Here is a 14698-nt window from a genome sequence, read left to right on the forward strand (position 1 = left end):
TAAGATTATAGTTAAACTATTATTTACCCCTAATTATCTCATAGTGGCTTTACTTTCGTAAACTTTTTTATTGGACTATCAGTTCGACCTTCAGTTTTATGATTTTGATTAATGGTTAAAACAATAACTAATATAATCAAAAATACAAGAAGAGATATAAAGCAGAAAATACACGAGAGATACAACAACCAAAGCACGAAAATAAGAATAGATAGAATGACACAAATATAGGAGAATCAAAGACACCAAAAGGTGTGTCAAACCCTAAAACATCTATTGAAATAACCTACAAAGCACCAATTTTCTTACGAAAGCCTCGAGGGAAATCAATAAAACTCGCAACCACCTTTTCAAAACGGTAATCAACAAAAGCCTTTCCAAGCTCTCCCACTCTTTCAAGAGTTTCACAATAGCAATAGTCATAAAAATCAGCCTAATGAAATGAAAAACTAACTATTTATAACCTATGCTAGGCCTTATTACAACTGAACCCAAAAGTGACCCATCAAGGAAGGCTGCCAAGTGAGGCGATACAAGTAAGTCCATCACTGAAGTGTAGGGAGATCGCCAAAATGGACAGCTTGTCCTTTGGCTCTTCCTTTGTTTCTGTTAGAATATGAATAGGAATAGCATATAAAATCCTACTTGGAAAAGGATTGTAATGTAGTGTCCTATTAGGAAAAGGATTGGAATGTAGTGTCTATAAATAGGGCCTCAATGTAATAATGTAGTTACAACAATTCAATAATATTTTCTCACATGGTATCAGAGCTTCCACGATCTTGGTAAAGAATCAAAGAATTTCCGCTGCCGGCGGGCGGCTATAATCCATATACGCCACCCGTCTGGCCAATGATTATGTTACCAAAAGTTGGGTCACTGACTCACCGTGTATCTTTCTAGTAATTATTTTCTCATATCTTTGCATAGCACCATGCATCTGTCCGGTGACTACTTTTTCATATCTATTTTTCTTAGCACCGTACTTTTTTTCAGTGACTATTTTCTCATATCTGATTTGCGTAGCACCGTGCATCTTTTCGGACTACTGTCTCATATCTGAGTTGCATAGCACCATGCATCTTCCTGGTGACTCCTCAGATTTAATTTACATAGTTCCGTACGTCTTTCCGGTGACTCCTTAGATTTTTTTCAGTAGGGTCATGCCATTATTCCGACCCTGCCCATATAATTTTTCTTTTTCAGTAGGATTGTGCCGTCATTCCGACCCTACTCATATAATTTCTATTTCTCAATAGGATCGTGCCATCATTTCGACCCTACACATTTTTCAGTAGAGTCATGTCATCATTCCGACCCTACCCATATACTTTTTTTTTCCTCAGATGGTAGTCACTTTTCATCTATCAAATCTAATAATCCGGCGTGTGAGCATGTTTCGGCTAAGTTTCCGGTGACTTTCATGTTCAAGATCTACTCGTCTCTTGATTTCGAGATGACCCGTATATTTTATACCAGTTTCGGCAATTGTCCAGTGACACATCGACTTTACGGCAATATTTACTTCTTTTCGGATCATTGTTTTTTTAGTTTGTTCCGTTTCAATTAAGGTCTCCCAAACGTCCAAAGAAGTCCTTATCAGTTTTCTTGCAGATATCTTCACCAAGTCCCTCACCAATTCTCATATTAGTTACATCCATAACAAGCTTGGTACATATGTCTTCTATGAACCAGCTTAAGGGGGAGTGTTAGAATATGAGTAGGAATAGGAATAGCGTATAAAATCCTACTTGAAAAAGGATTGTAATGTAGTGTCCTATTAGAAAAAGAATTGGACTGTATTGTCTATAAATAGGGCCTCAATGTAATAATGTAGTTACAAAAGGGCAGCCCGGTGCATTAAAGCTACCGCTATGTGCGGTGTTCGGGGAAGAGCCCCACTACAAGGGTGTATCGTACGCAGCCTTACCTTGCATATCTGTCAGAGGCTGTTTCCAATAATAATGTAGTTCCAACAATTCAATAATATTTTCTCACAGTTTTGTTGGACCTCCCATGCTCCAACGACATTGCTCTATTGGGAGCTCAGAAAGGGTCCTCCAAAGACGTCCTCACCTTCTTAAGATGACCATGTGTTAGATCCCTTTGTGTTGACATCGAAATATAGGCCTTGAAAGGTTGGCGCTGATTTGGCCTGTATCATCCTCCCCTTCTTGAAAAGGATTCGACCTCGAATCCAAACTTTGCAAAACCATATGAAAAACAAACAACAACAATATCCTCAAGGCATGAGGGTTAGTATTAGCAAAATCAATCCTATCACCATGCCAAGGTTGCACATACTTAAAATATAACCAAGGTTCCTTTAAGTTCAACAAAAAAAAAAATCATAAAGGGTACAAAGAAATCGGCTATGACAAATACCAAGAAATAAGGAAACCACAAAGGTCATAATGGCATCAATAAACCAAAAATATAAGATCACATTCATTTTAGGAGCCATAAGACACAATTGTTTCGTTATTTCCACATGAGACCACACCAAAAGTGGTGCCACCAATGGTTCAAAAGTCCACAAGAGTTTCCCGGGGTCAAATATGTGAAAGACCGTCAGTGCATTGTCACTCAAACAAGTGGACCAACCAAAGGGATTCCTTCCTCTAAAGAAAACATTTCCAAAACAAGTATGGACGTCATCGTAGGCAATGAGGTAGAATAGAAAGGAATCAAGCATAGAAATCTCATCCAAGATTTTACCATCTACAAGAATACCATTTGGCTTAAGAGATTTAGCAAACAATATAGACAATGATGGAGTCAAAGCATTTAAGCGCATCTACAAGCGCACTTGAGGTCTGGTGGATTGTTTCAAGAAATTGAGTTTCCTGTGTGGAAGTGGGAGGTGATTAATATGAATTTCGTTACCGGGTCTTCTGTGGTCGCGTAGTCAGTTTGATTCGATTTGGGTCATCGTGGATAGGATGACTAAGTCTGCTCATTTCTTACCTGGGAGGACTACTTTCTCTGCTGAGGATTATGCAAAGTTGTTCATTCCGGAAATCAAGTTGCATGGTGCGCCAGTTTCTATTATATCTGATCGCGGTACGCAGTTCTCGTCTCACTTCTGGCGTTCCTTTCAAAGAGGTTTGGGTACTAAGGTGCGCCTTAGCACCGCCTTCCACTCTCAAGCGGATGGACAAGCAGAGAGGACCATTCAGACGTTGGAGTGATTGACTTTGGTGGTAGTTGGGTCAATCATTTGCCCCTCATCGAGTTCTCTTATAATAATAGTAATCACTTTAGCATTAAGATGGCTCCATTTGAGGTTTTGCATCGTAGGAGATGTCGTTCTCCTATTGGTTGGTTTGAGGTTGGGGAGGATGGGTTGTTCGGTCCTGATTTGGTTCATCGGTTCATCAGGCTATGAAGAAGGTGAAGGTAATTCGAGATAGGCTTAAGACCGCCCAAAGTCACCAAAAGTCCTATGCGGACGTGAGGCGAAGGGACTTGGAATTCGAAGTTGGCGATTGAGTGTTCTTAAAAGTGTCTCCCATGAAGGGAGTGAGGCGGTTCGAAAAGAAGGGGAAGCCCAGTCCCCGTTTGTAGGTCCATATTTGATTTTGAAGAGAGTGAGTAATGTGGCTTATAAGTTAGTGTTGCCTCCTTGTTTAGGCTCCGTTCACCTAATTTTTTATGTTTCGATGTTGAGGAAGTGCGTGGGTGATCCTTCCTTGGTGGTTCCGTTGTAAAGTGTTGGTGTTTCGGACTCCTTGTTGTATGAGGAAGTCTCGGTTGAGATTTTAGATCGGCAAGTCTGTCAGTTGCGGTGTGACTTCGGTGAAGGTTCTATGGAGGAACCAAAAGTTTAAAGAAGCTACTTGGGAAGCTAAAGAGGACATGAGGTACAAACACCCATTCTTGTTCCCCGTTTCAGATAATCGTGCTTAAGGTATGTGTTAATCTTTGCATCTTTGTTTTCTATCTTTGTTAAAAGGTAAGTGCGGTTGTATTCCATGTTAAATTGTGCTACGGGATGCCTTGTCTCATCATTCGACGACGAATGATCCCAAAGGGGGAGAATGAAACATCCCGGGTTTTAATTACTGAATTTTTAAACTCACTGCCCAGACTACGACTCTCCCTACGAGTCGTAACGTGTCATTGCAGATCTTACGGACCCAATCATAGCCAAACCAGTGTGATGTCCAAAATGTTCTGTCTTGCCTACAGCTTGACCAAATGAATCGTAATGTCTGGGTACGAGTCGTACGGTACAACTAGTAACCAGACCAGTGTGGGTGCCCAAGGTATTATGTCTTGAGTACGACTAAAACGTAACGAGTCATATGGACTCTTTAAGAATCGTATGGTACTTCCATAACCGGACCAATGTTGATGGCTCTGGCACTGTCCATCCTACGACTAAAGACCACGAGTCATAAGGTCACCCATAGCGACTAGGCGACAATATTTCCTTCTTTTATTTTACGGGCACTTTGGACATTTCCCTCTTTACCCACTTAGACCCCACATCCATAAAGCACTTTTGGGGCATTATTTTAACACTTAAACAAATCAAAAACCCTCTTTACTCTCTCAAATTCTTTCAAGCAAAGCAAGCTAGAGTTTCCTCAAGGTTGAGCACCTAGGGGTCAATTCAAGGTTTTTTCTCCATAATTGAGAATCCTTCGGCATGTTACTCTTCCCCAACTATTATATTGTAAAAGCAAGTGTTTTAAATAGTTGTTCATGTGGTTTTGTTGTTGGTTTGGAACATCGGTTGAGGGTTTTGAATGTTTGTTTTTGAACAATGTTTTCCATGGTTTACATATTGATTGCTCATGCTTTATTCAGGCAAAATAGCTCAGTGGACTCTTGTACTACGTCCGCTTTGTAATACGGATACTCTTACTTACATGTTTGTCATCTTGACCCTTGAACCCATTAAAAAACAACATTTTAAACACTTTTTTGGTGTGTAACACACTTGCTGCCACGTCAACTTCCACGTCATTTAAATGCTACATTAAATTCCACATCATTTTTAAAAAGCCACATAAGAAATTAAATATTAAAAAAATAAAAATTATATTTAGTTAAAAAAAAGGGTAAAATTGGCCCCTTTTTCCTTTGCTACTTCTTCTTCATATGAACAAACACACACCATTCTTTCATCCCCACCACCAACCCAACCCACCCTCAAACACAAACACACCATAGTCAAGTCCATAAACATACAAAATTCTCTCACACACCATTATTTATTTTTTGTTCATCTTTTCCCTCTTCCTCCTCCTCACCCTCATTTGTTTTGGGTATCGAAAGAAGGTTCTCAAAATCCTATATTAAATTCAGCACTTTTCCAGAACCAAGGTCAGGTACACTTTGTCTTACTTTTTCCAAGATTTCGTCGCCAATTTCGTTAGTGATTTACAAGATTTTGATAAAAATGGATTGTTTTCGACACTGGGATTCAAGTTTTCAGAATTCTTGGAGCATTTCTTCGGCGTAAGCCTAGTGGATTTGCACTTCGAATCCATCAAAGTAGCCGGAGGTAGTATAATTGTCGCCGGAAAGTTGATCGGAATTAGGTATATTGGTGATTGTTTAGTGTTTTCTGGTTATTGAGGGATTTTGAAAAAGATTGTTTGTGTGCGTGTTGGTTAAAGACTAAAGTGCAGGATGTGAAAAATGTAGATAGAAGATAGTGGTGAAAGAGGAACGATGGGTGGTTCTTGAAGGGATCGTCGTCAGCGTCGGCGCCAGCGACTGCGGAGTTGTAGTGATGGCCATGGCTGGGGGGCATTGCTGGGAGGCTCTAATGATGGCCATGGATGCCTTGGGGGCTTTGGGGGAGGGGGGTTCTTTTTAATTTTTTTTAATTATTTTAATACAAAATTGACCAAAAAATTATCCCCACTCGCACCTCACGTGCGTGTAATCACGCACTTGGTCCTAGTCAGCCATTTTAATCCCACATAGGTCCAGCCAACGGTCAAAGGATTTAAAATGTTACTTTTTAATGGGTTCAAGATCCAGATGACAAACATGTAAGTAGGAGTATCCACATTACAAAATGGACATAGTACAAGGGTTCACCGAGCCATTTTACCCTTTATTTATGGTTTTGAACTTGTGGGGTGCATGGGTATAGTGAAAAAAACTAAGGGATTGTGATTTCCCCAAATTGTGAGTGTTGACAATTGAAGTGGTAATGACCTCAACCCCATATTGTGAAATTGGTTTTGAATATGAAAAGTATGCATATTGAACTAAGCATAATAATTTTGAATTGAACCTTGTGAGGTTGTGTAATTCCCCAAGCTAATGCATAAGTGATCCAAGGGGGTTGTGAATTCCCCCAAGTGCTAATGATTAGTTCGGCATGTTAATGTTACCTTGCAAGTGTAGTTGGTATGACGATACCAACAATGCATGCCTAAATGTGTAATATGGTTCAATAAATGAAAGTGTGTGCTAAATGTTTTAATGGGGCTTAAAAGAGGGTTGTGTAGCTAGGCCGTGAAAGTGGCGGTCCCAAAGGACCATAACTAGAAACTGCGTTTGCCAGTGCGGGGGTCTAAATGGCTTGGGATTCGAGTCCCCTTGCTTGTGACCAGGTGGTTCGAGTCCACCTTATTATATGATTGGGAGGTTCGAGTCCCCCATGCATATATATAAGATTATTCTTAGCTTCCTACGGCTACACGCACTGGGGCCCGACCAAGGGATAAAGTTGGGGCCCATATAGCCCGTGGGTACTGTTATATAACGGTTAAACTACACAATCCAGGCTAAAGTTTTAAAGTGCATGTTAAGCCTCGTTCCCTATCCCAACATTTTATGTAAGCATATATGTATGCACACGGTATGTGAACATGTACATTGAGTTGAACTAGATTTTGAATTGTCATTACTTTATCTTTATCCCTAAGTTACATACTAGTACTCATCCCACTAACCGTCTCCGAGCGCTGTATCCCCACATGACGCAGGGTCCAAATGCAATTTTACTTTTCATGTGCAGTGTTAGGTGGATCAGCTCGGTTCATCGGTCGTTTGTGGTGGAGTGATGAGCTTCATTCTCCGGAAGACTTGGTCATTTCATCGGCTTCCTTCCATAACTTAGAATTGAAGAGATCACTTTAACATTATCATTTTCATTGTAAGGGTCGGGGACATGTCCCGACGCAGGTTGCTTTTATGGTATAGAGGCTTTTTGGATTATTGTGGACGGGTCTTGGTTGTTGACATTCATAGACTTTTAAGTCACTATTTACTCTATCTTGTTATATGTTCGGAATTTAACCGCTGCTAGGTGTGTTATGTTCTGTTTGGTTAGGCAAAAGGGGTGGTCTCCGGTCCTCGGTGGACTTGGGATACCCGTCACGGCCAGGCCCTAGTTCAGGTCGTGACATTTACAAACCAAACGATCCCTAAAGAATTAAATGTGATACAAGTGCCCAAAAAAGGAGTTAATCTATTCCAATATTTTTCTACTGATCAGCAAAGAGTTTTTAGAATAAGAAGAAGAAAAAGATAACTGACCTGACAGTTGCCATCTCCAGAAACTTTTAGCTCAACTAGATCATATACTTCCAACCTAGAGAAGAAGTGTTTCTTTTAAACATCCATCCATCATTACTTTACTGCTATATATATATATAAGCAAGAGTAAGAACTTTTGTAGTCCTCACAAGGTTATATTTGTAAAATTTTTAGAATTAGTTTTTATAAAAAAGGGACATCTGTTTTTAATCTATTGTGCCACATTAATTTGTTTAGCCCCTCTTTATTGTGTCCTTGATTTAGTTTCATATTACTTTAAGGGCCATCAAATATATTGGTAAATAATTAAAAAGATACTTTTGAGATGTTTTGCAATACCCTGATTCAATCTTCAACCCCCTCCCTCCCCCCCAACCCCCCACCCACCCACCCCGGTCTGTTGCCTTACATATTACTATTTAGTCGCTAAATTTTCATGTGGTGAAATTATTTTATTTATAAATTTTTGTCAATAAAAAATAATCCTAAAGTATAGGAGTGCCAACTATTAATTCACGTATTTTAATGTATTTTTTAAATATATAGATTCCACTTGCACTGCAACACTCCTGTAGATATTTTAGAGTTTTAACATTACCATGAATACTTTGTTGAGTGCACATATAATAAAGCTTCCATTGAGCTTAAAATTGACCTATGCACTTGTTCCTCCTCCTTAGAATGTTTAGTAAAAATAAACCTATTTGATTTTGAGTTTCAACAATAAATATTAAAAATACTTGGTTCAATAAATAAATTGCGAATAAATAAGTAGCTTCATCACCTAATTGTTGTTTTGTTATGCATAGTTTTATTTCAAGTTATAAAGTCACTTATCCACTATTAATAAATCAAAATTTCTTTTTTCATCTAAGGTTGAAACTTGAATTGATATTTTTTAATACCCAAATATCTTTTTGCTATAGTTAGTCAACACTAATTAGACTAAAAGATAAGTAATCTAATATATGATAAAATTCAAATATATGATAAAATTCAAATATATGATAAAATTCGAATTATTGAACACTATATTCTCAAAAACATTCAATGAAATAAAAAGATATAGGGATTCTTATGTCATGCATTTATTTGAAAACAAAAAAATATTTTTTAATTTTGAAATGATTTATACTACGATCTAGTTTTTAGGAATTTAAATAAATTGTTGAACCATTCTTTCAATAACTTACCATCAAATACCGCGAAGAAAAATAAAAATACTATATCATGTTGTATTGGGCCCGGGCTTAGCATGGCCCATATGTAACTAGTTATGCAAAAGCCAAAAGGTAAACATACGAAAGAAATCATTTCTTTGTTCACTTTGTTCACCCCAGATATTATTTGGTTGCAATTTTTGCTTATTTCAGCAATGAACTGTGTTCAGCAGCACACACAAAAGTATAACAAATGGTTTTCCTCATCAAATAAAATCTACTGAATGGAGTGAATTTCGTAAGGACGAACATGGCTATTTTTGCAACTTTGATGACAAGATGTCCAAACGAAGTTCGCAAAGAAATGTTGAGCAATAAAACAATTGGCATACAAAATGTAACGTCCCGTAAAATTGAACATTTAATTCAAGGTAATTAACGGTTTAATGCATCTAAGCGATCTCGAGGCATGCCGCGCCCACACGAGGGTCATGGAATCCTCGAGACAAATAGATATATTTATGGTACAAGATAGAAGTGGTTGGAAGTGACAAGTTAAGGCAAGAAGTGGGAAAAATGGGAAGGACCAAAACTATGATGACAAGTTAAGGCAAGAAGTGGGAAAAATGGGAAGGACCAAAACTAAGTCCCAGACACCCATGTCGTCAAACACGTCACGAGCGCGATACCTGATATGGGGTGGCTAAACTGGGAGGCAGCGTACTCTGCTCCATAGCATGGAGGGCGGAAAAGAGCTTCCATTCTGAGCCTTAACACAAGTGGAGTAGGATAGGGAAAAGAGAGCACGTGCCGCATGCAATGTGTGAGGACATGCAACGAAGCCCGGATCTATAACTATCAGTGAAAATCGGTAGATCGATAGAGAGAATGGAGATGAGATTTTTGGAGCTTTGAAAGTTTAGAGAGAGGGGGGCTTGGCCAAGTAATGAATATCACTCCCATGAGAGTAATTATAATGTAGTAGTGATGGATCCCCATCATTAAACTCAAGATTAACACCCCTTTGGATTGAAAACATTAGATTTCAAGAATATTTTCAAGAACACTTCAAGAAGGAAGATTCCAAGGTTCTACAAGAGAGGTAATTTCCACCAACCCCATTTTAGTTATTCAAGAGAGGAAGGAGAAGAAGAAACAGTCCATTTGCTTTGGGGATAAACAGATTTTTAATATTATAAGGCTGGGATGAACATTTCAGTTCTGTAAATCAAAGGATTCTCGCGAGAATCAACTCTGATCCTTCTGGAATTTGAAGGATGGAAGAAAGGAAAAGGATACTTCAAGATTGAGAATCTTGGATTTGATAAGTCCGTCAATGTTAACATCTTTCGAGGTTGCGAGTTTTAGTACTTTCTGAGTTGACACACTTTTGGGTGGTTTGGTTGTGTGTGTGTGTGTGGTGGTGCGGAGGGGGGGTTGCTAATCCGGTAACTTTGGCTGGAACTCCAATGCGACAAGTCACTATTAGCATTAAAGTCCTGTGGTTGGTGTTTGTACTTGATGCAGCAACGGATAAAAAAAAAGGGAAGACAGTAAAGAAGTGGAACATGAGGGACCACTCAGATTCTTTTTGCAGTCTTAAATATAATGAAAATGGTAGGTACATCAGTTTCATAGACATTCAAGGAGGTGATAAATCCATAATTATTACAACAACAAAGGGTCCATTTGAAAGAGGGTTGGGGCAATATTGCTCAGAAGCTTAGTAGCTTCATCAATGAGACAAATAGAGGGAAAACCTCTCTTCCAGTCAGACAGGAAGACAAAAACCTCACGGGTCACAGCAAGAAGCAACAAAATATTTGTATCAGTGGAGCAGCGATGCCAAAAGCAGATTTGTTGAACAGATGCTTACTAGGAAAATTTCAGTTGTCCCCAAAGGAAACTCCTACTTTGAACAATGTGAGAAAATGGGCTTGCAACTCTTGGAAATCATCTTCTTTTTATTATAGGAAGGTAAGTGTGTTTCATTCATAAATAAACAAGGCTGAGTTGGCCATATACAAAGGAAAATATCAAAAGGTAAAGAATCTAAAAAATCCACCCATTCTTCTATACAACTAGGGATTTTATGGGTGCACCCAAAAAAAATAAGAAACCAGAGACTTCCTCACTTGCTCTCTTATTTCTCTCATTCCAAATAACCCACATCAACAAAAAAGGGACCAAATTTCATTGCCTTGTGCCTTCTCCCCATATTCCAGCCTTTCCAACAAAACATTAATCCTTTCACAGATTTTGACATAACCCAAGAAACTCCGAACCACCCAAGCATATCCCACCAAAATCGCATGGTAAAGGCACAATATATGAGAAGATGATTCACTTCTTCCCCTGTCTCCTTACACGTCTAACACCAGCTGACACAAACAATCTTAGGCTTTCTAAGATTTTCCGCCGTCAAAATCACCCCTCTAGTTGCTAGACAAGAGAAAAAACACACCTTTCTCGCCACCGGCACTATCCAAATTGCATTACATGGAAATACAAACTCCTCCCTAATTAGGTTCTTATAGAAGGAATTAACAGAGAACTCCATTGTTCCTCAAACCCCACCACGAAGCAGCAGGAGCATCCACCGAATTGAATTGCCTATGAAGGGTGGCCATCAACCTTTGGAGCTCGGTCATCTCCTAAGCATGGAAATGTCTTCTAAATCTCAAATCCCAAAAAGACTCTCCACCATCTATCTCCCTAATTTGTTGGACTGACATGTTCCTTTGGCATAACATTCTACACAGAATCTAGAAATCATCTATCAATAATCTATCACCACAGCACCTATGCTCTCAAAAATTCTCTCCTCCCATTTCCAACCTTAAATGTGATATTTCTGTTGAAATCATCGCATCCCTTCATTATATTCCTCCACAAACCACACCCAAAAGGCATGATGACATCCCTAGTTCTCCATCCCCCTTCCATTACCCATATTTACCAACTATCAACCCTCTCCAAAAAGCTTGTACCTCCATCTTGAAACGGTAGATTCATTTGTCCAACAAAGCTTTGTTAAAAATAGCCAAATCTTTTATTCCTAGACCTCCCCATATGCACCAAGTGAAACGTGCTCCATCCCAAAGAAAATTCCCCTGCAACCTCTCCAATTTTTCTACGACTGCAGTTGGAGCTTGAAGCAAAGACATGAAAAAAGCAGGTATGCTCGATAAAGTGCTCTTACTAAGAACCTTTTTTCCTTCTTTGGACAAGTATCTTTATGGTCACCCGCTAATCTCTTCTAAACTCTTTGAAAAATCAGATTCCACGCCACAACATCCTCGTTTGAAGCCCTAGCAGTAGTCCAAGATAGGCAGTCGAAAGAGCCTCCACCCTGCAATACAAAACCCGAGCGAGCATCCCAATGTCAGCCACATCCCCGACTGAAAAAATCTCACACTTACGTTAATTTTAAGGCCTGATACCACTAGAAACCAAGTAAGCACTTGGCCTAAATGATCCAGTTGGTTCATATCCGCATCACAACAAACCAAATTATCACCTCCAAACAATAAGTGCGGAACCGAGACTGTCCCAACACCCCAACTGCTACATTAAATCTCTTTAAAAACCATCCCATGATAGCTTTGTCCATCATCCTACACAGATCTTCCATAAGTAGGATGAACAGGCTCAGAGATAAAGGACCCCTTATCTCAAACCCCTAGAACTCCCAAAAAAAAAAAAAAAACGGATGGATTGTCGTTCACTAACACTGAACAGCAGAAATGCAAAATATGATCCATTTTCTCTATTTTTCCACAAATCTACTCTGAGTCATGATGAAATCTAGGAAACTTAGCTCACATAATCGTAGGCCTTCTCAAGATCAAGCTTGCTCAACAAACATTGCACTCCTTGCTTTTAATCTACCACTTCTTTTGCCACTAAAGCTGTATCCAAAATCTGTCTACCCTCCACAAAGCATTTTGCGAACGAGATAGTCTCATCTAACACCTTCGTAAGTCTAATGGAAAGCACCTTAAAAATGATCTTATAAATGTTTCCCACTAGATTAATACATCTATATCTTTATGCACGAAGGTCCATAACATTGGGATAATGACAACAAACAAAGCATCTAAACTCTTTTCGAATTCACCCCTCCTGAAACTCAGCAATAGTATCCATCACATCAACTTTGACTGTACTCCAACAGTACTAGAAGAAAGCCAAAGAGAAACCATCAGGCCCCAGAGCTTTGTCACCAGCACATCCCTCTACCGTCTACTTCACCTCTTCCTTCTCAATTGCTCTCTCTAACCACTCACACTCCTCCTCGCCAATATGAAAAAAAAACTACCCCCCCCCCCCCACACTTAGGCCTCTAGTCTGATTCTTCCTCAAACAATCGTTTGTCGTAATCTACAATTGCCCCCTCTACTTCATCCTCCCCCACCATGCACCACCCTATTAATCTCCACCGATTTTATAAAATTCCTCTCCTATTAGCAACCGCTACCCCATGGAAAAATTTTGTATTAGAATCCCCTTCCTCCAACAATAACACCCTCGAGTATTGCATCCAACTAATCTCTTGAGCTAAAGCCAACTCCTCTAGCTCCTTTTTCAACCTCATTTTTCTTTCCTTCTCCCTCAATTCTAACTCTCTTCCCGCTTCAAGCCTCTCTAATTCCCCCACTTCAATCGTAATCTCCCTTATCGTCACCTCTACCCTGCCAGACACTTTTTTATTCCACTTCCTCAAGTCTTTTTTTTTTAGCAATCTCAACTTTTTGGCAAGCCTAAAAGAAGCCTCCCCTCCCCCAGTTGGCCACTTTATTCTTAAAATCATCTATTCTGAACCACGTGTTCTCAAATCTCAAAGGAGACCTCGTCCATCTTCCTCTGCTGCAATCCAACATGATAGGAAATCTAAACCGAGCCCTTTAGCATAAACTCCCCTTGTTGACCGCCACACGCTCCACCTTCCTATCATCCCAAAGCAAAAGTATTCCACCTACACTTCCTCGAACTGAGATATAATCATGTTTCACCCATCTCCCCCCCCCACCCCCACCCCCCCACCCCCAAAAGAAAAAATTTTGTCGAACTCTCTATTTTTGTATTTTTGTTCTAGTAAACATATCACGTCTAACCCCATTCTCTAAACCCTACTTTGATGGTGGCCCTCTTATTAGGATCGTTCAAATCCCTCACATTCCATGAAATAATTTTAACTTTCGTGGATAACAGAATTAACTTCTTCCCCACCCCTCTCCTTCCCAGAGCCCCTTACTGTTTCCTTACTTCTATATCTCCTTTTATAAACTATCAATTTTCTTTCTCCCACATTATCCTTACCCGGACACTCTTGTCTCCCTCCCCTGGACCTTCATTCTGCTCTCCTCATACCCTTCATGCTTTTTTTCAATGTCTCAAAGCAAATCTTACACCCCTTCCTCCTTCCCTTCAAAAATCACTCCTAAAAATTCCCCGAAATTAGGATGTTTCCTATCCAGCCATCTAGACAAGTCTTTTCCTACGTCAACACATGCTAAAAGAAGTGTATTTACTCCTTCGACAACATTACAATCACCTTTAGAACCAGAAGGCACCTACAGATAGGGGTGGATATTCGGTTCGTTCGGTTTGATTGTTGAATATCGGTTCGATTTTTCGATTTTCGAATTGACGAAAATGAAAACCATAACCAAACCAAAATTATTTTGGCTTGGTTCGGGTTTTACAAATTCGGTTCGGTTATTTCGGATTTTAATTTCGATTTTAAAGATTAAAGTAGTGAGCATTTAAAATTGGTGATTTTTCTAGAAAAATAATCTTTTTTTCAAACCTATTTTTCATTCCCAAATATAATTAATTCAACACGCATGAAATAACCATAAATATAGACCTCGCTGAGTCATCGCCATTGGCGTGACGGCAATGACGAACTGAGCAAACGACTGTCATTGGCGATGTTGAAATTTCAAATGAATTGATGAACTGGGGATGATTGAGCGTCGTTGCAGCCTTCACGTTAATGTTAGGGTCTAAAGCAAAGCAGTATA

The 14698-nt window shown here is 39.3% G+C and overlaps 1 protein-coding gene across 1 annotated transcript in view; it reads right to left on the minus strand.

Annotated features, from left to right (window-relative positions):
* LOC107854599 (OVARIAN TUMOR DOMAIN-containing deubiquitinating enzyme 12) overlaps positions 1 to 14698 on the minus strand; it is a 73051-nt gene that overhangs the window by 22754 nt on the left and 35599 nt on the right. Inside the window, exon 6 of the mRNA XM_047400751.1 lies at positions 7510 to 7564. Within this exon, the coding sequence (XP_047256707.1) occupies positions 7510 to 7564 (55 nt within the window). The remainder of the gene's footprint in view (positions 1 to 7509; positions 7565 to 14698) is intronic.

Source organism: Capsicum annuum, chromosome 12, assembly GCF_002878395.1.
Source record: "Capsicum annuum cultivar UCD-10X-F1 chromosome 12, UCD10Xv1.1, whole genome shotgun sequence".
NCBI lineage: Eukaryota > Viridiplantae > Streptophyta > Magnoliopsida > Solanales > Solanaceae > Capsicum > Capsicum annuum.